This window comes from Xiphophorus hellerii, chromosome 18 (assembly GCF_003331165.1).
Source record: "Xiphophorus hellerii strain 12219 chromosome 18, Xiphophorus_hellerii-4.1, whole genome shotgun sequence".
Taxonomy (NCBI): Eukaryota; Metazoa; Chordata; class Actinopteri; order Cyprinodontiformes; family Poeciliidae; genus Xiphophorus; species Xiphophorus hellerii.
Window position 1 is genome coordinate 4435190 of NC_045689.1, and position 21498 is coordinate 4456687.

A 21498-nucleotide genomic window follows, 5' to 3' on the forward strand; every position below is an offset into this window, starting at 1 on the left:
CATCAGCATATGAAAAAACTGATCTGATCTGGTGATTAAGTTTTTCTATTAACCAATATTAATCGGCTAGCAAAATGTGCAAATAAAATGTTTTTAGAAATTTAATTTCTTTTTTACAGAATTGTAACTTTTTAGCGACATCCTGTATTCTGGTGAAACTAAAGTGGAACTGTTTGGTCATAGGGATGCAAATGATCTGTAACCAGTAACTATCATAACTTTGAAGTATGGTGGCAGCAGCATCATGCTGTGGGACCGTTTTTGCTGAAGGAGGAATTGGTGGACTTCAGAAAGTAGATGGCATTATGTGGAAATAACATTATGTGGAAATACTGACATCTATAGAGATCAGGAGAAAGTTAAAGCTTCCTGGAGGTTTTTGACATGGCTTGTTTTCCAGACACCAAAAAACGAGCAAATGAAGAATGGCTCTAAAATTTCTCCAGGGCAGAAAAAGAATGTTCTGGCTGTCACAAGGTACTCATCTCAGTCCTATGGAGAAGTTGTAGCAACATACCCGCTGTTTGGATGATGGAGCGTCCAGCTTTTTTCTTCCACCACCAGAAGAATCGTAGTTTGTCGTGAACGTAGTACAAAGAAAAACATGTTTTATCACAAAACTAAAGCAATCGACTCTACATGCTGGATTTAACAGAAACAGCTGCAGGACATTAAAAAAAAAGAAAAACTACGGTGTCTTTGAACCCAAATTCATGATTTTTATTCATCAGATCCCGGACACAAAGACTTTAAAGCAATCAGTTTGTCGTTTTGTCCTCAAACGCCACACAGCCGCTTGGATAAAACGCCATTTACAGACAAGGAAAAACTCAAACAAACCAAATAAAAACCCTCTTGGTCTGCTGAGGTATGAGGGGAGAGACAAAACACACATACTGCATCCGAACAATACATCATTTTAAGGTAACTTAAAAGTATAAAAACAAACTTTTAGCATCAGAGGCAGTGTTGTTCTTTGCGTCGCTGTGGCAACAAACTCAGACATAATTCATGGATGAAGAGAAAAGAGGAGCTGGTTTAAAGCAAAACACACGATTGTTCAAAAATTAAAAACATGATTTGATATGATGCAACATTTAATTAAAAAAACAAACAAACTTGTGTTTGTTACATGATGTAGTAAAAACAGACTTTATGATTTAAATCCAAGCAACATAAAAATCAGCATTTCAGACTCTGGCCCTGTTTACACAACAGTTTCTGGTGAAAATGGAAGTTTTGTTGTGTTTGTACTGCACATTTACACAAAACCACCGGATGTTTCCTCTGGCAACGGCACAGATTGAGAACGGGTTCCAGAGTGCAATGGTTCTGAAACATACCGGTGTCCGTTGTCTTGTAAACAGAATAAATGGATCTTTTCTTTCAGGGAATCCCTAGCTCATGCATAGTATGACGCAAAACATAGCTGCTTCCTACAATCCACAGAAGAAGAAACTACTGACAATGCTGGTGTTACTACAATTCGTGTTTCCCCATCAGATATGGTTCTTCCAGCGTCTCTCCGCACCGCCAAGGGGGCAAAAATACACATGTGCTTGTTCAGCGATCATAACAAGCACTCGCTTGTTCAGCGCTCTAATCTAGAGAACAACGGACACCGTGAAAGCTCAAACATCATGTTTCAGCAAAGTCATCCCACTTGTTTCCAACTGCGCCCTGATCAGACACACAGTGTGTGTTTTTCCCCCAATATCTGGGGGAGCGATACCTGATGGGGAAACGCGAATCGACGTGCTTTTAAGTAGAATTTTCTTTTTTAAACACATGCAGTAGTTTCAAAGAACTTAGCACAACTAGTGGCGTGGCGAGAGTATTACACCTTTACGATGGGTACCGTTGCTGTGTAAACAAAGATTGTAATTAGAACGTCTTCATGTAAATGTGTTTACAGAAACGGAACAAAAATTCAATTTTCGTTGGATCATTGTCGTGTAAATGGGGCCTCAGACGCCATGTTGTCTCCATGAAGTGTTTCTATCAGTTTACTGCATCGTTTACATTCAAATCCTTCCAATCACTGTATCTGCTCTCATCTTATTTACAACATGGGATTAAAGAGTCAGATCCCCTTTACTCACATCCTCCAGGTGGATTTAAAACCAGCAATTACGCTTTAACCTGAGAGCGAAGCTTTGAATCAACTAGCTTAGCATCGCTAGCGGCTGCAGGTGACTTCATGATGTCACCAAGCCAGTCTTTTCTGCAAAATTGTGAATTATGTAGCATAATCTGGTAATTTCTAATCTAAAAATCTGAATTTAACTTACTTCACTGAAAATGAGTTTTGACCCCGACTAGATTATATTATGTGAACAGAAAAGGTGCTAAAAGATGCTAAATGCCCCTTTTTACACAGATTTCAGTTCATCAAATAACTTTGACGTGAGAAAAAGACAAGAGTAATTAAAAATTGTAGATTTCAAGCCATGATTTCATGTAATAAATGTGAAAAAACAGATTTTTTTTGTAGATCTGTTTCCACAAGCCACATCCAGACTTTAGGTTGACATCTGGTTTATCTCTCATTGGAGGAAGAAATCCTTCGTTTCCAGTGAGATTAAAACATTCAGAATACTGAAGAAACAGATGGAGATATCACCAACGATGCTTCGGTGGATCAGAATGATCCAAAGTCTTAAAACCAGCTGACAGCGACCGGTTGGTCCATGCTCGTAAAGCTCCGTCACTCCTCTTCCTCGTGATGATGATGATTAAAGTCATACTTAGATGTAAACCTCGGTGCCGCCAATGTTTCGCTCCCTCTCCTGTCCGTCTCAACCTGTTGGTAGAAACATGAAGAAAAGGATTAGATGGGGAGGAAAAACTCAAACTGACGTCGACTAAAGCAGCGAGACTTTCTGCCTTAATCAGAGAAGTAAGGCAGAAACGATTAATCAGATTAATCATGATTAATTATCATATTAAACAATCACAGTTAATCAGATTCATTGATTAAGAAATCAGATTAATTGTGATTAGTTAATGGATTCATTGTGATTAATTGTTACAATTGGATTAATCATGATTAATACTATTAATAAATGGTAATTCATTGGTGATTAATTGGATTGGTAATTTGCTGAAAGAACAACAAATTTAGGGCAGTAATTAAGCCAAAACTGTACAAAAAATACATACATTTTGCAATTAAGATAAAAATAATGTTGTACCCAGAACTCCTCAGAGGCAGTTTTAGCTTCTCTTGGTTCAAATTCTGTATAAAAAATTTATTAAGCAGCTTCTGCTGTCAAATTACTAATCAGATAATCAAAACAAACAGATAAGCCTTACATTGTATTGATACGTCAAGCAGAGAGAACTGAGCTTTTGCTATTAATGACCAAGTGTTCACTAAAGGAATCATGTTTTTAAGCAACATTTGTGTTACTTAAAAATTAATTGCATTATTGGTTCACTTTCATCTTTAAATGTATTTCTAATATTGTATAGAAAAAGCTTAAGGGTTCAATGAAAAATCAGCACAATGTGCCAAGTTTGTCAAAATAATCAATTAATGGTCAGAAGAATCGATTAATCGTCAAACAATCAATCAGTCGTTAGAATGATTGTTTTTTTAACGGTCCTGAAGAGGCCATAAAAGAGCAGAGCACACACAGAGATCGTCATCCAGCTGTAAAACAACAACACATCCTGATCCTGTCGTCACAAACACCGGTCTGATTTTAGCTTCAGAGTGTCAGACGTTTTTTAAAACAACTTTTCAGATGCAAATCAGGGAGAACGTCTCATAAATAAAGCCAACTCAATCTGCCGAGATGAATGAATGAACGACAGGAAGGCGGCCTTAAAGGAATACGGTTTCAATCATTTTCTTTACTGCTTCAAATACCACGTTACTGAATCTTCAGCTAAATCAGGGGTGTCCAAACGTTCTGTCACAAGAGCCAAAAATGTCAAATCAAAATGAGTCAGGAGCCAAAAAAATAAGGAAAAAAACAGGAAACAAAATACTGACTTTCTCTTACCCAGTGAACAATAAACTAGTTGCAATAATTGAATTAAATAGTGGGACAGGAATTATTTGATAATTTTTAGAAAAAAGCTTAGAGTTATCAGGATTTGATGTGACAAACTGAGTCTGTGTGATCGGTCGTTTGCATGATTGTTTTAAAGTTCTGCTGTTCATAATAATTTGATGCTGATATGTTAAAAACTCAAGTATTTCAATTAAGGATTAAATATTTTCTGTAAAACTTATATAAAAGTTTAACTTTTAACTCCAAAGTTCTGCTTTACTTTTCATTTTGGAGTTCTCATAAAATTAATACTTTGTGCTCCTAGTATTACACCTTAATGCTGGTGTAATTTATTACTTTATTCTCGTAATATTATGATGTAATAAGCAATAATAAAACGTATCCTGGTCCTAATACTTTATTGTGGAGTTGACTTGAATTTTAAGTCCAAATAGACAGAAGCTTAAAAATCTCTTCTCAAACAAGATGGCCGTCATGAACTCCAACATATGGAAACCCAAAAAGTGAATTGGTGGAAAACATTTTATTTTTTTTAATTAATTAAATCTTCAGAAACCAAAAATACCAGTTAATAAAACAATTGATTTACACCCAGCCTTGATAAAACCTATAAATCACTATATCTTTAAGACTTTTTAGTCCACTTTTCATTATTTCTGATAAATGTTTAGCGTTTCCCTCCACTTTACTTTAGGTGGGAATCACCATAGCAACCAATATCTCCACTGCTGACATTGGATTTGGGGATACATTGAAGCTTTTGCTTTTTATTTTTATTCCTGAAAGTTTTTCTTGTGTACATTCGCCTGCCGCCGCTGCCATATTGTTCAGCAAGAAGCCGTGGAAACATGATGAGGTTTAATTCAATCACGCTTGAAACGCCTCCCTGATATCTGCACCATCATCGCTTCTGCAGGCTGCAGCTCATTTCCTCCAAAGGAGCCGTTTAAAAGCTTTAATTGTGCCTCTGATTTCCCTGGTTTCCTGATCCCCGCCCCGATCGCAACACACACAGCTGCCGCCGCGCGCCAACATAACACACACATGAGCTCATCTGACTTCTGCTGGTAATCACACACCAGTTACCAGAAGCGTAAATGCAATCAGTGTTCCTCCTCCTTCCAAAGAAAATAAAACAATGGCCATTTCAACCATATTAAAGTTTCACAGTTGCCGTTTGGAAAAATAAATAAATAAAATGGCTCCTGAAATCAACAAGTGTTTAAGTTATTTAAATCTTACAAAATTATTCGGACCCGAGGATTCAATAATATAGTTTTGGTTATTTCAAAAAAATAAATCAAGTTGAAAATAAAACAAAACTAATTTAAATGTGTAACTTTCACATTTCATAGTAATTTATTGATAAATTTAAATTTGCCATAATGTTTAAATACCCAACATAATGTGTCATTGGTTCTAAATTTGAAATAATCAAAAGAAATATCAATTCAATTATCTAGAATATCTTTAAAAGGGACCTATTATGCAAAATTCACATTTTGGACATTTTTATGCTTCTAAAAACAGCCTGGGCATTTTTAAAAAAACAAACAGCTGTTTTTTGGCAATAAGTTCATGTTCTTTGGTGTCTGGAAAAGGAGCCATTTCAAAAACCTCTGGAACAAAACGTAACAAATGAGCAGGCACTGTGCCGTTACCTAGCAACCCTGGGGGAACTCCACCTGTTATCTAGCAACCCAACCCAAGTTCCAGTATGTTTGGTGAGCTTGTTTTACTGCTGTACACTGCAAAAACAAAAAAATCTTACCAAGAACCTTTGGTCTAGTTTCTAATGCAAATATCTTAGGACACCTGAAATAAAACAAAACTAACTTAGAAGTAACTTCAGCAAACAGGAGCTTGTTTAGAGTCAATAATTACTTAATATTGATGAAAAGGTTTATTTCACTTATAGCAAGACATTTTTCCTATTTAATAAGTGAAATAATAATAATAACATATATATATCAGTATTAAGAAATTATTGACTTAAAACAAGCTCCTATTTCTTGCTGAAAAGTTTCTTGTGAGTTGTGTCTTATTTAAAGTGTACCAAGACATTTGCACTATAAAGTAGATTAAAATACTTGGTAAGATTTTGTGTTTTTGCAGTGTATGCGCTGTACAATGGCTGCTGGAAAAGACATCGTAGAAACCACTTGCTCCATTCTAGTTTGTTGTGAAGGGGGCTCCACCTTTGCTTTTCAAAGATGTAAAGTTGTGTAGTGGTGCATCTGTTTGCAGTTATTTTCATGTGAGTGTAAACGTTGAGTTGGGGGCGGGGCCAGCAGCAGCTGATTTGGATTTAAAGTGACAGAGGCCCTAAAACAGCTCAATCTCAATGAGCAGACTAAAATCTGATCATCTAAGAATGATTTTGTGGGAGAAAATGTAACAAATATGTTTTGTATAGACCAGCTTATATATGTACATTTCCAGTTTTTTCAAAACATTTGTAGGTGCGGCTTACAGTAAGGTGCGCTCTATAGTCTGGGAAGTACGGTACTATTTTTGTTATTTGACAACTTCTCGCCACAGAGCAAACATTCAGATAATCCTTCCGCATCGGCAATGAACGCAAATAATTCGGTCCAAGAATTGTAGAATCTCTCCTCGGCTGTTTTCCTCTTTTCTCCTGTGCTATCCACGGCCCACCACACACCCGTCGGTTTGTTTACAACCTGCCTCGCACGCCGCCCAGCTGAAAGAAACGTGTGTCACAGGCTATGACGCAAATCTTTGTTGATAGAAATGTTGAAATTTAATATTTATTCTACACATTTTTATAGCATTGGAAAGCGTTAAAAATGATTATGTCACGTTTGTCCTCCTACAGAAACCATATTAAAACAAAAATATATTTCCCACCCCCATCTTTTTCCATTTTCAAACATTTTTGAAAAAGCTCCAGGGAGCCACTAGGGCAGTGCTAAAAAGCCACGGGTTGCCCACCGTTGGTATAGACCATAAACCTATCTTAATCTGTTAAAGGAAGCATAATGGGTCACCTTTAATCATTTCATTTCCTCATTTATAAAGTTTTGCACTGCGTGGCGTCATGATGGGACCAGCCGGTACTTCAGGGTCGGAAAGTGGGACTGACACTGATCTAGTCTAGATGACTGCTTTGGTCTGGAGATTCCTCCACAGCAATCAACTCCTTTTTTGGACAACCTGCCGCCTGAGCTGACAGGAGCTATTTTAGACCCGACAGAGAAAACAGAAACAGCAGCTAAAGACAACGACACTTAATCTAAAGCTGTTTCATATAAAGTAAATCTGTCTGTTTGTAAAATATAACTATATCTATTCTGTATTTCAACTCAGCGTAAAGAAATTATACTTTTTCCTGAACATGTAAATGGTCAAAAAAATCCCCCAGAATTATTCTTGCAGTTGAGTAAATTCACAGAAATGTTTGATTTAGTTGATGAAAGCTAACCTAAAACAGTGACTACAAATTAACGAGGGAAACGTCCATTTTACTTTCAGGCTGTTTTCACACCTGATATTCTGGTAGACTCGGTTTTATTTGGGAACAAAGTTGCAACATTTGTTCCATTTTCAGTTGTTGTGGTTCTATTTCTCTGTATACCGAGTCAAACCAACCCAACCCTTAGAGCAACCTGTTCCCCTCCCCGCCTGTGGGGGCGCTGCACCAAGAATCACTGAAGGAAACAACACAAAATCCTCTGAAGACACTGAGCGCAACTTCCTTCTCCAGAAAAATGTAAATAAAAATGGAGTAGCATCATATTTTAGGATTTCGTCTTTGTTTTTGGCTAAAAACCGATATATTGCTAGACTCAGTGTATCAGCACCAACATCGGTATCAAACAATATTATAGATTTTTTAACGTATTGGTATTGGCCTGATAAATAAAACTGGGGCGGTACTAACAACGATATTTATTTCCATCTTGTTATATTAATATCAGACATTGATATCGGCTCAGATTTTTGATTCTTATTTTAGCATCTTTAGCATTTGCTCTCAGGGTGGAACTTGGAAAGGATGTAATGTGTATAATTCTACTCATTTTTACATACATGTAAATGTAGAGAAAATCCATTTTTAACTTTACTTTCTAGTTACTTGAATTTTTCCTTATATTTATCAAAAAACAGTACAAAAGGCTCATTTGGTTTCCGATTCACGTCCTTTTACAGTTTTCCTTTTTATGCTGTAAATATGTAAAACCAAACTTTTCCATTAGCTTAAGCGAAGACACAGAGGACAGGAGCTAAACGGCTGTAAACAGAGGGATAATGACTGCAGCCTGTGGTTTATTCACTTAGCTCCACTTTCAAACCGCAGCACTGAGACGACGGAGAGCTGCTGAGGAAATGTGAGCGCATTATTGATTCCAACAGGATGAGTGATTCCCCTTCCCACTGGAGCCGCTCTGCAAATGGACAAGCTAACGATTTATGGGAGGAATCGGGATTCAAGTAGCTCTCACACAAACACGAGACAATAACGGGGAAATTATCAATAAAGACGTTCATTTCTGAACGATTCCAAATGAGAAGTAAATGTAGGGCAGTGGCTTAAATAAACATTTAAGCGAAAAGAAAAATACAAAAAGCACCCAATAGATTTGATTCAAAACATACAGGCTTAAAAGTTAGAGTTGGCGTTATTGATTCAAACCATCGTTTAAACCTGAGTATCCTTATAAAATAGAATATGATATGTTTTATTGATCCCCAAGGGAAAATTGCTTATTAGTTGACAAGCTCTCCATTCAACATGTTAAATATTAATAATACAAATATAAACATAAGCAATAAAATTTATAAAATATGTATGTATCTAAGAGTGATGTAAGTAATTTAAACATGACAGATTATAAATAAATTAATCAAATAACAAGCAGAGAAAATTAGATTTAAGTTGCCCAGCCTTATTTTGGTTTCTGAAAATAACAGATACAACAACTCCTTAGTTCAGGGGAGTCCAGACTTTTTAAATCAAAATCAGCATGTTGAAATCACTCAGGGGCCACAATGTATTTGTATTAAATTAAAAATGTAAAATAATAATTGCATTTTAATAATATATTTTTTAAAAGTTCTGAAAAATGTCTCAAACTTGCACAGTTTGCTTTCAATTTTATTTTATTTTTTCCTCCAGCAATAAAAATGAGAGCTGTCTTCCAAAACTACAAACTGTATTTAATTATTGGATGTTTTACCGTTTGAGTAAAAAATTGCTGGGGATTTTTAAATGTCATTTTAAAACGTAATTTAAAAAATAAGTACAAATAAGTATTTGTACTTATTTATTGTACAATAAATTGTACACATTTGTACAATTTGTTTTCAATGCAGGAAAAGCTGAGAGGAGTTTATTTAATTCCCTTTAGGATTAATAAAGTATTTTTGAATTGAGTTGCACCTGATTGTTGGGTTGATTTTTGTTTTTACTGACTCCATGTTACTGATGTCAGTAGTTATTGTTGACAGTTTTTACTCTCCGTATCTTCTATGAACTTGCTGTTTAAGTGGCTTTTGCAGACTGTATTCTCCCTCATTTCTCAGGTTTCAATTGTACGTCTCTTAGTTTTTATGTCTTTCTTTCTGTAACATTATTTGCTGATTTGGACTGTAATGAACCAGAAGTCAGAGAAAAGCTTCCCAACCTGATGACGTCTGATCCGAGGAAAGTTCGGCTTCGGCTTCGGCTGCCGGGGCGTCGTCGCTCCCAGCGGGCGCCATGTTGTCTTCGTTCTCTACTGGCGCATCGGAGGAAATCTGTTCGCCGTTAATGGACTCAGCGGGACGGGGAGGGTCCGACTGACCCTCTGACAGAGAGACACAGAAAGTGAAAAACAGTCGCATACATCACACAATCTTATCTAAAACAGTGTCAGGATAGGAAATTAGTGTTTAATTACAAGAATAAAGTCATAATTTTAAGAGAGTAAAGTTGCATTGATACGGCGACAGTCGTAATATTACAAGAAAAAATCTAAATAATGAGAATAACATCAGAAGTTGTAATAATACAAGAATAAAGTCATAATATTACCAAAACAAAGTCGTAATGATAGGAGAGAACAGTTGTAATATTATGAAAATCGATCCAATCTACCTCCTCCCTGAGCTGTTACTGCTGTCTGAAGAAACAACCAATCAGAGCCAGGAGGCGGGGTTTAGGGCTGTCAATCAGCCTTGTGTACCCTGCTAAATGTGCTAACGGCTAACTAGCATTAGCATTCATGACAGGCTCTGATATTAGAAAGAAGAGAACAAGGGGAGGCTGTGATGTTTATTGACAGCATTAAGACCCTCCTCTTGCCTCTGATTGGCTGTTTCTAGGCAGAGGAACTCAGTTTTTTCAATGATTATTTGTCTCAAATTCAAAAATACTTTATTGACTCCAAAGGGAAATTAAATAAAACTCGTATTTTACTGTCGCAACATAATCTTTTTAACAAATTAGTAACGTACTGCAGCTTTGATGTTCTTCATGTTGAGTTGTGGCTGTTAGATGTTTTACCTTCTGATGGAGCAGGAAGTGGATTTTGGTTGGTCGTCACGGCAACCTCATTGACCTCAGGAGCAGCAGAGGACGGCGCAAGGTCTGAACCTTCAGATGGAGGTTCTGAGGCGGTCTGTTGCGGTTCTGACTCCGTGACGTTCTCCTGTGTGTCCGCCGCAGGAGCAGATTCATCGGTGGGTGGGCCCGGTTCGCTGGTGCCGCCATCTTGGCTCTCCTTTTTCTGCGGCGGGCTGGACTCGGTGCTGGAGGGCTTCAGCGGGCTCTCCGCCCCCATGCTGCTCCGCGGCGACTGCATCTCCATCTCCTCGCCCCAGTCTGACACCGGGTGATGACCCTCCAGTGTGAAGAACGGGCTGAGGGGCTTCCCCCCGTCTGATGACTCCTGGGCCGCCGCCGCCGTAGCAGGAGGAGGAGGGATTCGGACCTTCGGCCTCGGCGCCCGCTGCTCCTTCGGGCTTCCCGCCATTTTCTCCTGCAAACGTTGTTTGGCCGACGGAGGAGAGACGGCTTTGCTTTTGTCTTTTTTCTCCGAGTCGCTTCTGTCTCCACCTTCCTCCTCTTCACTGGCGTCTTCCCACTCATCGTCATCGTCTCCTGCCTCGTCTTCTTTTTTCTCTTCCACCTGAAGAAAAAAAAAAGGATAAATTAGGAAGAAAGTTTAGCTTCATGTGTACGATTAGCTACAGCTGAACCCGCTTACCTTCGGCTCTTCTGTTTCAGCTTTGGGTTTTTCTTCTTCTTTCTTTGATTTCGTTGATGTAGTTTTTACCTCTTTCTTCGTCTTGTCCTCCTTTTCCTTCTCTTCTTCTTCTTTCTCTCCTTCCCAGCGATTGTCGTGCATGCTGTCAATGAGACCGAAAAGGAAACAGTTAATCACCGTAAACTCCATAGCATTAGCTTCTGCTAAATGCTGTGCTGGCGTAATGCTTCAGTGTTAGCATAACTAATGTTTTAGCATTGGTAAATACAAACAATTTTGATTTTGTTAAATAAAACTCTTCTTTTTTTTCCCCATACAAAATACCCTGGAACTACGGCTACATTCACCAGATTTAGCTTAAGCTAAATCAAAGCATCTTTTATTAATGTTTTCTGCACATTGTCCCTGAGGACGGCGTAAGATCAGAACCTTCAGATGGAGGTTCTGTAGCGGTCCACTCTGGTTCTGATACAGTGGCTGTTTGGTTCCTGCATCACCCTGCCTCCACCATGCTCAACTCTGGAGGTGTTTGTGTTGACATGTTGCGTTTGGTCTGGGAAGGTTTCTGGACTCACCTGTAGCTCTGTCTCTGTCCTCGGCCCCTTCCTCTGCTCCGGTCCCCGCGGGGCCCCTGGCTTCTGCCCTGGGACAGGAAGTCGCCAAATGTTGGTCCTCTAGGAGGCCGCTTGCTGTCGTCTGTTGGAAATATTGTAAATATTACAGGAAGATAAATCCAAACCTAACTTTTTAATATAAATATTTTTTTTAAAAGCCCAAAAGGCTGCACAAAAATAAGAAACAGGAGGCAAAACAGATAAAACAAACATGACATTAAAGGGACCAAGTCAAGCCAAACGAGATTAAAGAACGATTTTAAGAGAGATATAAAAAACTAAATTATACAGGGATTCAGAACAAGTTTGGATGAGTGTTCTGGATCATCACCCTCTTGGAAACTCCAGCTATTAGCGGTGTAATCAGCAAACAGAAGAGCTAATTTATCATTTAGCGCTTTGGCTAACTTTAAAAAACATTAAAGTAGTTACATGTTCACATTCATGCTCTTATTTTGAAGTAGGTGAAGACCGTTTACGGTGCAGTTCCGTTTCCTCTCGTCACGTTCTTGAGATGTGGAGCAGCAAATGCCATTTATTCTGTACCCAGAATGCATCAGTAAACAGCTTAAAATCTACCAACAGCTGGTTGCTGACTAACTGCACTCAGTTAGGCAACAAGAGCAACAGAGCTAGCAAAACAACAACTATAAACTGAAGTAATGAATGAAAGGTCTGTTCCAAAGAATCACTTCCTGAAACGCAAACCGTACTGAACGATGTGGACGATAAGTTGTGCTGTTGACACCGAGTGGGTATAAACATGGTGGAAATTAGCACTATAGCATTAGCTTTTGATAAATACCATGGTAGCGTACAAATTTAGCATTAGCTTCCACTCAATACTCTGTGGGTATAGCTCTTTAGCATTAGCTTCTGCTACCATGATCGTGTAGTAATTAACATTAGCTTCCACTGAATACCGTACTGTTGTAGCGATTTAGCGTTGGATTCTGAAAAGTACCATGTTGGTGTAGCGATTTAACGTTAGCAGAGCTAAGGTTATAGTACTGGTAAATGCTAATATTAACACATTTCCCCTGTTTTAAAGAACCTAATAAACTGAACAGAGCAGGCTAATGCGACCCAAGTGAGATTTTTTTATGGTTTTACCCTCTTTTATGGTGACTTTTAATAAACTCAAGCAGAAAGGAAAGATGGCGTCTTTTATAAAAGCTCCTCCGATAACAGAACGACTGAAGCTCAAAGCTGAAACTCATTTGGACCGTGGGGAAATACAGCAAGCGTTTACATAAGCAGCTTAATTATCTGGAGGAAGGAGATGATGCTGTCTGATGTGTGAAGTTGCTAGAAAGTGTGTATGTGATGGAGGGTCAAAGACTGTTGCGTAAGAATAGAAGCAGCCTGTTTGGGTTGACTTGCCTCTCCTGCCACCCTCCTCTGCTGTTACTCCCTCTGCTGCCACATTTGGATCCTCCTTGAACCTGAAAACAAAGCCACAGGGAGAAAAACACAGATGTTTTAGCTTAATTCATGGTCTACTCAGGTTTAGGAAGAATAAACCAGACAGTCCCTTAATGAGGTAACTGCATGGCTCCACAGTGAGGGCAACGCGACACTGCAAGACCACCGTGCTCTTTATGACCTACACGACCTTTCTAAATATGGCTGGATTAGCAGAACATTTAGAAATCTCCTTCAGTAGAAATAATCTTTGTACTCTACTGAACGCCGTCCTCTTTGCTACGTTTAGCCTGTTGACATCAAACTAGCAAACCTTATTTACTTTCAAGCAATTCTCTGCTGTTTTATAGCTTTATAGTTTATAATTTTCTTATGTGACATCAGTCAAAACGATCCATCAGGGTTTCCACCAGTGATACTTATAATACTAAGATAAATATCAGTGATATTTACTGTAGTACTTACTGCGGAACTAGCAAAATTAGCTTAGCTAATGTAGCTTTGATCTGCTAGCTAGACGGACATGTAGCCCAGGTGTTTGTTACTACATGTACTTACTCAGCCAGTCACTAGAACCTTGTTATTCACATGAAGAGTCCGTACGTCCTTTACAAATCCATTTATAAATTAACAGTAAATAAACAATGATTGTGTGCTTCCATAGATTTCAGGTGAATCTCCTCCATGTTGTGTGCTCTCTTCATGTTCACTGGGTAGTTAACTGTGGCGTAGTAGGATAGCGAAAGCAGCTTGTTTGACATGTCTTGCTTCTCCGTCTCATTCGGACCGATCCCCACACCAACCATTTTGTTCATGTATCTTAATCTCACACATTGGTCAAGAGCATCAACACATTTTCTCTTTGTTGGTTTGGAAGTCATGGGTCCACTATGCATTGTGATTGCGCTTGCCTACTGAGTTGGCATTCCAGACTTGTGGAAACAATGAATTAGAGCAAAAAAGAGCGAGGATTTGTTGATTTCGTGTGAAATCGCAGAACAGTGTAAACAAATAAAAACTGTTTTGATTTGATTGACAAAATACTCTTGAAACACACAACTGTTATCTTAATGGTTCTATTCATGCAGAGCCCTGAGGGCCACATAAAAAGCGATGGCGAGCCGAATTTGGCCCCCGGGCCTCGAGTTTGACACACGTGAAGCCGTTCTCACATGCCGTCAGTCTTCTGCGCGTCCCACTCCCGCCTCCACTGGCCCGTGGCGTTTCGGTGACGTGCCAGTCTCTCCTCATCGATCTGCTCGCGCTCCTTCTTCCAGCGGAGGTACTCTGCTCTCTCGCGGCCGGTCATCGACATCGTCATGTCCACAGAACCGCCTTTCGGACCCGGCCGCCGACTCTGCAACAGACCGGCGGAAAGCAGGGCGGCGTTAAAATATGAAACTTTTATAGTTTAATCCCGGTTTAGGATCGCATGAACGACTCACGGTCCACTCTCGCTCCAGTTCGTGTCCCGTTTTCACGTTGTCAAAGTCCAGCCCTCCCCAGTTCCGGACATGTCTCCTGCTGCCTTCTTTCCGGTCAATGTCTGGAGCCGGACCCGAACGCCTCGGGTCATCCAGAAAATTACGGATTGGCTTGTCTCCATCCACCTGAACGGACGAATTACAGACCAAACCCTGTTATCTGCGACTCAACAGAATAAAATCTGAGATGAAATCCGGCGGCTCGGATACCCTCTGTCCTCGTTCGTACTCTGCTATCCTCTCCATTTCCTCATTCATCTTCTCAATGTTCTGCCGCCTTTTCTCCTCCCATTCCTGACCAAAAAACAACAAGCATTACATCAGACGTTTTACAAATGCAAAATGTCATCATTCAAACAGGAAGTAAAATATATGTATAAATATATAGATTCTGGGATTTTTCTGGGTTAAAATAAACAGATAGATGCCATTTTCTAACTGAACTGATTCCAGTTTATAATAAAACTTCCACTATGGGTCAGCTAATGTTTTTAAACACAGCTGTAATTAAAAACAAATGTTAATTTAAACAAGTTTTTAAGGGATAATTGCATTGGATTTCCACAACACTGACACTAAAAGTACCACTAACATACTGTATATTTTATCTATTTTTCTTATCAGTTTGAAAATTACTCGGTTTTTTTCCATAAAAATTTAACGCATTTCTTTATTTGAAAACCTTACAAAGTAGATAAAAATGCTGGTTCACTAATAATAACATAAATTTGAGTAAATATTTTATAAAAAAAACTTAGAAGTTGTTTTTTTAAAAAGGTGATGTAACTAAGTTCTGCTTATTTAGCAGAACTGATTTCCATCAATCTCAAACAAACATCAACAATCAAACCTTTGTGTAAATTTGGTCCACGTTAATCAAACTCCAGTTTGTTTGCCTAGTCAAAGTCCGGTTCGTTTTCTGATGCAAAACAATAATCGAACTCTGGTCCGCCTAAAAACCTCAGTCTGGGTTTGGCTGAACTCTGGTTTGGTTAAAGCCAAGCAGATCGGAGACCGCTCCAAAAGCAGAAGGTGGACTACAGCGCAGGGCATTCTGGGTAAAGATAACCAAAACAAACAAGCTAGCCTAGCGCTTGCAGGGGTAGTTTGTAGCCAAAGACTAACGAGAAATTCTTCAAACGGTAAAATCTGATGCCAAGCTGTTTTAGTTTCCATTGGGTGAAGAAGGAAGTTGCTCTCAGTATCTTCAGAGGTTTTTGTGTCGTTTCCTTCAGTGGTTCTTGGTGCAGCGCCCCCAAAGGCCAGGAGGGGAACATGTTGGTTTGACTCAGAGCAGAGAAAAAGAACCACAGCAGCTGGAGACGGAGCAGACGATGTAATTTTGGTTCCAATAGAACCGAGTGTACCAGACTATCAAGTTGGGAAACAGCCTGGTCTAAACGGAGATTAGTTAACCAACTGGAACTAATTATAATTAATAAACCATTAACTGACAATTAAGCATAAGTTGATCCTTTGTTTGCATCGCAGTCATAACCTCAATACTAATATCGGCTCATGTTTTCATATCTTTGCATCCATATAATTAAACTTTGCCCAACCTTTCTCACCTTTGATTTTCTGTCCATTCCTCCTGGTGTACCTTCCTCTCCGCTTCCACTCCCTGCTCCTCCTTCTCTAACTCCTCCTCCTCCTCCTCCTCCTCTCCCGCCTCTTCCTCCTCGTCTTCCTCCTCTCCGTCCCTGGCCGCCTGGCTCAGCAGACTCTCCCTCCCTGGGAGTTCTGGTCTCCCAGTCCCTCCTCTCTTGGCGTCCTCCTCCTCCTCCTCCTCCTCCTCCTCCTCCTCCTCCTCCTCCTCCTCCTCCTCCTCCTCCTCCTCCTCCTCCTCCTCCTCCTCCTCTTTGACCGCCTCGGCCCACTCTGCCCGACCCCGTCCTCCTGGGGGGGCTGCGGCCATCGCTCTGACCTTTAGGACTGTCGCTCTCCTCTGACTTCTTCCGGCCACGAGGCGTGCTGGGCTTCCAGTCGTTCACAACTCTCTTGTCCTGCTGCGAACACACACAATACAGGAACAGATGTACACGAATCCAAAATAATCACTGTTACACAATGTTTACCGGTGAACTGGTTCTATTAATTTTAGTTTAAAATTGTGAACTTTCAGCAGAAAACTTCTCTTGCTCTGAAAGCCAGAAAAAAAGATGGAGAACAAAATATTTTTTCCACCATCTATAGTGCTCTAGCTTTTTTGAAACATGGCCAGTTAGGACTGAAAAACGAATCACGATATAAGAGTTTCATATCAGTCCATATTGATTATTACTGATTAGTTCCTTATTTTAAATATATGAAACAGGTGACATTTTCCCTCTCACATGAAAATGGCTGTTAACAGATTCACAATTATACACCGTACATCTTTTGAAAAGCAGAAGTGGAGCCTCCTGCACAACCAACAAGAATGCAGCAAGTGGTTTGTGGATGGCAAGTCAACAATAAAACTCTTGTTTTTTTCCCCAACAACCATTGTACAGCGCATACAGCAGTAAAACCAGCTGACCAAACATGCTGGAACTCTGCTAGGGTTGCTAGGTAATGGGCGGAACTCTGCTGGGGTTGCTAGGTAACAGGCAGAATTTCACCGGGGTTGCTAGGTACAACAATCAGGAGGTTATGAAATGGCTCGTCTTTCAGACACCTTTAAGCGCTTGGGTTGCTTTTATACGTTACGTACTAGAGAAGCAAATGAAGTTAAAAGAACGTGTACTATGGGAATTTGACATGATAGGTCCCCTCTAAAGATGAGTTCAAACATTTATTTTTGGATTGTAAAGGTTGCAGACCCCTGGTGTACCAGGTCCAATAGACACAAATCAAATCTGTCTGAACTAACGCCACAGAGAGGAAATAAAAACTCAAACTCATTTGCTGATGTTTAGGAAACGCAAGCCTCGTTATGTTCCAGTTTGTCCAGACCAGGTGGCCCGTTTTCTCCATCGACAGTGGATTTCAAAGACCCGTTTCAGTAGAGAATAATTTCATAAAGTCCATAAACAGGAAGGAGGAGGATAGTTCAGCAGGAGCAGAAGTAAGTTTCCCAGAATAAATCAGTTTGGGTGAGCTGGTGGTCTGAGTCTTTAACTTTCAATCTGTTTTAACTACATGACTCAACATTATTACATCCTCTGGGAAGCTCTGAGCCAACAGGTCTTACACCTCGACCCACTGAACCTTTTAAAATTTGCTTGTGAAATTAAAATTCAATAATAACTAAATATTCCAAACATCAGCTTGTATTTATCTTTATAAAATATATTCAGACAGTATTAAGCATCCAATATTGATATGTAAAAATGGGTAATTAGCAATCACAATGTGTTTATTCTAGGCAGTGACCACCAGGTGGCAGTGTTGGGAAACGAGCTGCAGTACTAATACTGTGGGAACATTTGGAGATTTTGTTTTTGTTCACGATACACTGTTTTTTGTAAAAATAAATCATGGAATTATTCTTAATATAAAACTACTGAATCATTGATTTATTATTACAAAATCATTGAATTATTGCTGTTTTTCTGTTTCAGTAGAAATATCATAATTTGTGGTGAATAATGTGAACCAGCTGTCAGTGAGAAGCAGCGCCTGACCCCTGCCGGTTTGGACAGATCCACTGTGACCGTCAGGTTCTCCTTCTCCGTCTTCCTCCTGTCCGCTTCCGGCTCGTGTGTCCGGGGTTTCCGGGGCGTCGTCACGGCGATGCCTTCCTGCTCCGCCTTCTTCTTGTCTTCCTCAATTTCCTGTTGGGACCAACATCAATATTACAACCCCACCCAGAAAAACCATTAAATCAACTTTATTAATTTTTAAATGTAAGCCTGCACGAACTACAAAAAACATGTTAACTGAAGCTTAACTTAATGTTTATTAATTCTAGAATTAATCTGGTTCATATACTTAGGTCACCTAAATTCACTGCTTTTTTATAGCACATAAAGCTACATAATAATTATATAATAATAAAATCCATTTTTAAGACAAACCTTGTTAAATACATACTTTGTATGAGATAGTAACGTATAATTTAACCAAAAAAAATGTAATGAGTTTAATTAATAAAACTTACAATAAACCCACTTCAGCAGAAAAAAAAAATTAATTAGAGCTATAGCTAAACATTACTTTAGTCATTGATTAATCTGGTGATTAATCAATTTATCAGATAAAAAATTGGCTCATTCTGCAGATTTTTTATACAATATAAAGAAAATATATTGAGACATTTAATAAACAAAAATTTAAATAAAAAACTTAATTTATTTCCTAAAATTCAATTACAGCAATCCTTTTATGAACAATTGATCATTTATAGCCAATAAGGAATATGCAGCTGAAAAAACATGTCTGTACACCATGTTCTAAATTATTATGCAAATTGGATTTAAGTGTCATAAAGATTACATTTTTTGTTGTGCTATTAAATTTATAGATTTATTGTGTGTCAGAGCTCTTTAAATCACTATAATTAATTTCAGAGCGCTGGGTTGATTAGTTTGTCTGGTGAGCTCAGTTATAGAAAATCTACTTAAGAAGGATGTTCCACATTATTAAGCAGGCCACAGGTTTCAAGCAATATGGGAAAGAGAAAGGATCTCTGCTGACAAAAATCATCAGATAGTGTGGTGCCGTATGACAAGGTATGAAAACATTAGATATTTATGGAAAACTGAAGCGTTATCATCGTACTGTGAAGAGATTTGTGGCTGATTCAGAACAAAGATGGTTTGTACAGATAAAGGCAGAATGAGGAAGGTTTCTGTTAGACAAATTCATCGGATTAAGAGAGCAGCTGTTAAAATGTCCTTACAAAGCAGCAAACAGTTATTTGAAGCTGCTAGAGCCTCTGGAACCTCAAGGTGGAGGATCCTCCAGAGGCTTGCAGTGCATGAACCTACTATTGGGCCCCTAACCAGAGCTCACAAGCAGAACCGGTCCCAGTGGGCCCAGCCGTACATGAAGATTAATTTTCAAACAGACTTGTTCACTGATGACTGCTGTGCAACCCTGGATGGTCCAGATGGACGCAGTTGGTGGTGGATGGCCACCGCATCCCAACATGACTGTGATGTCATGTGGTGGAGTCATGCTTTGGGCCGAAATCATGAGGAGAGAATCATTGGTCGGCCCCTTCAGAGTCTCCAAAGGTGTGAAAATGACCTCAGCAAAGTATATGGACTGATCACTTTCTTTCATGGTACCTTCAGTAGCAAAATCATCTTCATGCTGAAGAAGATGAAGCATGAAGATGATTCATCTGTAGGAGGGAGGACATGACAATATCCTCCCATACGTCCATATTAAATAATTTTTTCCTACCTGGTACCTCTTCACCAGAGCTTCGTTCTTCTTCCTCAGAGCTTCAATTCGTTTGTCCAACTCTGCATCTTTCTCCTCCTTGGTCTTCAGGTCCACTGCTGAAGACTGAGACGAAGAGGAGGAAGAGGAGCGAAAATCAGTGAATTATGAGATGAAAACTTATCCTAAAATACAGTTTGTAAGGATGGATTTTTATCCATCATATCCCAAGTTCATTGTTTTCTTCTTCTCTCTACTTACCATGGCTGCCTTGGACTGTGCCTTCAAATACAAGTGAAAAACTTTGTTCTGCAATGTAAAAAAAATATTTTAAAACTTTATTTTATTTAGTTAACATTAAAGCTAGGTTATATTATCTTGGCTATCATCTCATGTACATTGGTCCCATATGCCAGAGGGCCAAATATGCACCATTTTTAAACTGCAGTCAGGGGCCAAACAAACTCATTCTTAGGGACACTAATGGCCCCCGGGGCCGCCCTTTGGACACCCCTATGTTAGATGAACATTTAACGAATGTAGTTAATGGATACGTTTTATATTAAAAGATGTGAATTTGGAAAAATGTCTGAATTGGTTGTTTTGGAGTCAATAATTTTCATTTTAGCCACTGAAATATTAGATATATACGTTTTCATCCAGGTATACACACACAGCAACCCACATGAATAAATCCTTCATGCGTTTCCAAAGCTTCTCTAAGCGTCTTAGAGCTGCGCTCACAATCAAAATAACTGAGCCTCTGGGTCACACACAGACTCTAACGGGTACAGAGCCTCAATAAACCCGTGTTTTATTCTTAATAATCAGTAACAGTAATGTATTTGTTTGTCTACATGTAATTCTGGCAACATGAGCCATGTCTGAGCAGTCTCAACCCGCCAAACCTCCATTTAAACCAAACGCAAACATCAACAACAGCGACGAATGACAGTTAACACGCGTTTATATCTTTAAAAGTCACGCTGTATTCATATTTACCTTCTTTAAGGAGCGTTAAAAGGCAGCTAAATGCTCCTCAGTGTCTTCATTATTGGTTATGAGCTAGCTTCAGCTAACTTCCTGCCAAATAATGACCCGCTCGGCAGATTTAAAGAGGCAGTGCTATTCGTTAGCCGCCAGTGATACAAACACGGACACTTATTACCGCAACGACAGAAAACAAAAACGGACTATTTCAAATTAATTTGAACGGTTGGAAACAAATATAAAATGTAAGAAATTTAAAAAAAAATTAAACTACATGTATTGATATATTTTGACAACTAGATGGCGGGAGAGGCTAGCTACTAAACTTCACCTGACGAAGCAACGGTAGTCTGGATAAAAGGTGCCGCCCAAATTCTTAAAGGTACACACACCAAACAAAATGTCTGATACTCATAAAACCTACAATTATTTTAGTTTT

General features: G+C 39.1%; 1 protein-coding gene across 2 annotated transcripts; it reads right to left on the reverse strand.

Moving 5' to 3' along the window:
• Positions 1 to 696: 696 nt before the first annotated feature.
• Positions 697 to 21190, reverse strand: ccdc9 (coiled-coil domain containing 9). 2 transcript variants are annotated; one of them, XM_032590990.1, is made up of 15 exons: positions 21072 to 21190; positions 20331 to 20378; positions 20091 to 20195; positions 18365 to 18514; positions 16618 to 16765; positions 16328 to 16560; positions 14967 to 15050; positions 14718 to 14882; positions 14445 to 14629; positions 13231 to 13292; positions 11809 to 11929; positions 11234 to 11375; positions 10531 to 11155; positions 9667 to 9832; positions 697 to 2805 (listed from the first exon to the last, which is right to left on the reverse strand). In XM_032590990.1, coding segments are annotated over exons 2-15 (2190 nt in total). In that variant the 5' UTR covers positions 20334 to 20378; positions 21072 to 21190; the 3' UTR covers positions 697 to 2804. The 2 variants fall into 2 exon arrangements, with proteins under 2 accessions (XP_032446881.1, XP_032446880.1); XM_032590989.1 differs by having other exon boundaries at positions 697 to 2803; positions 9671 to 9832; positions 21072 to 21189.
• Positions 21191 to 21498: the final 308 nt, after the last annotated feature.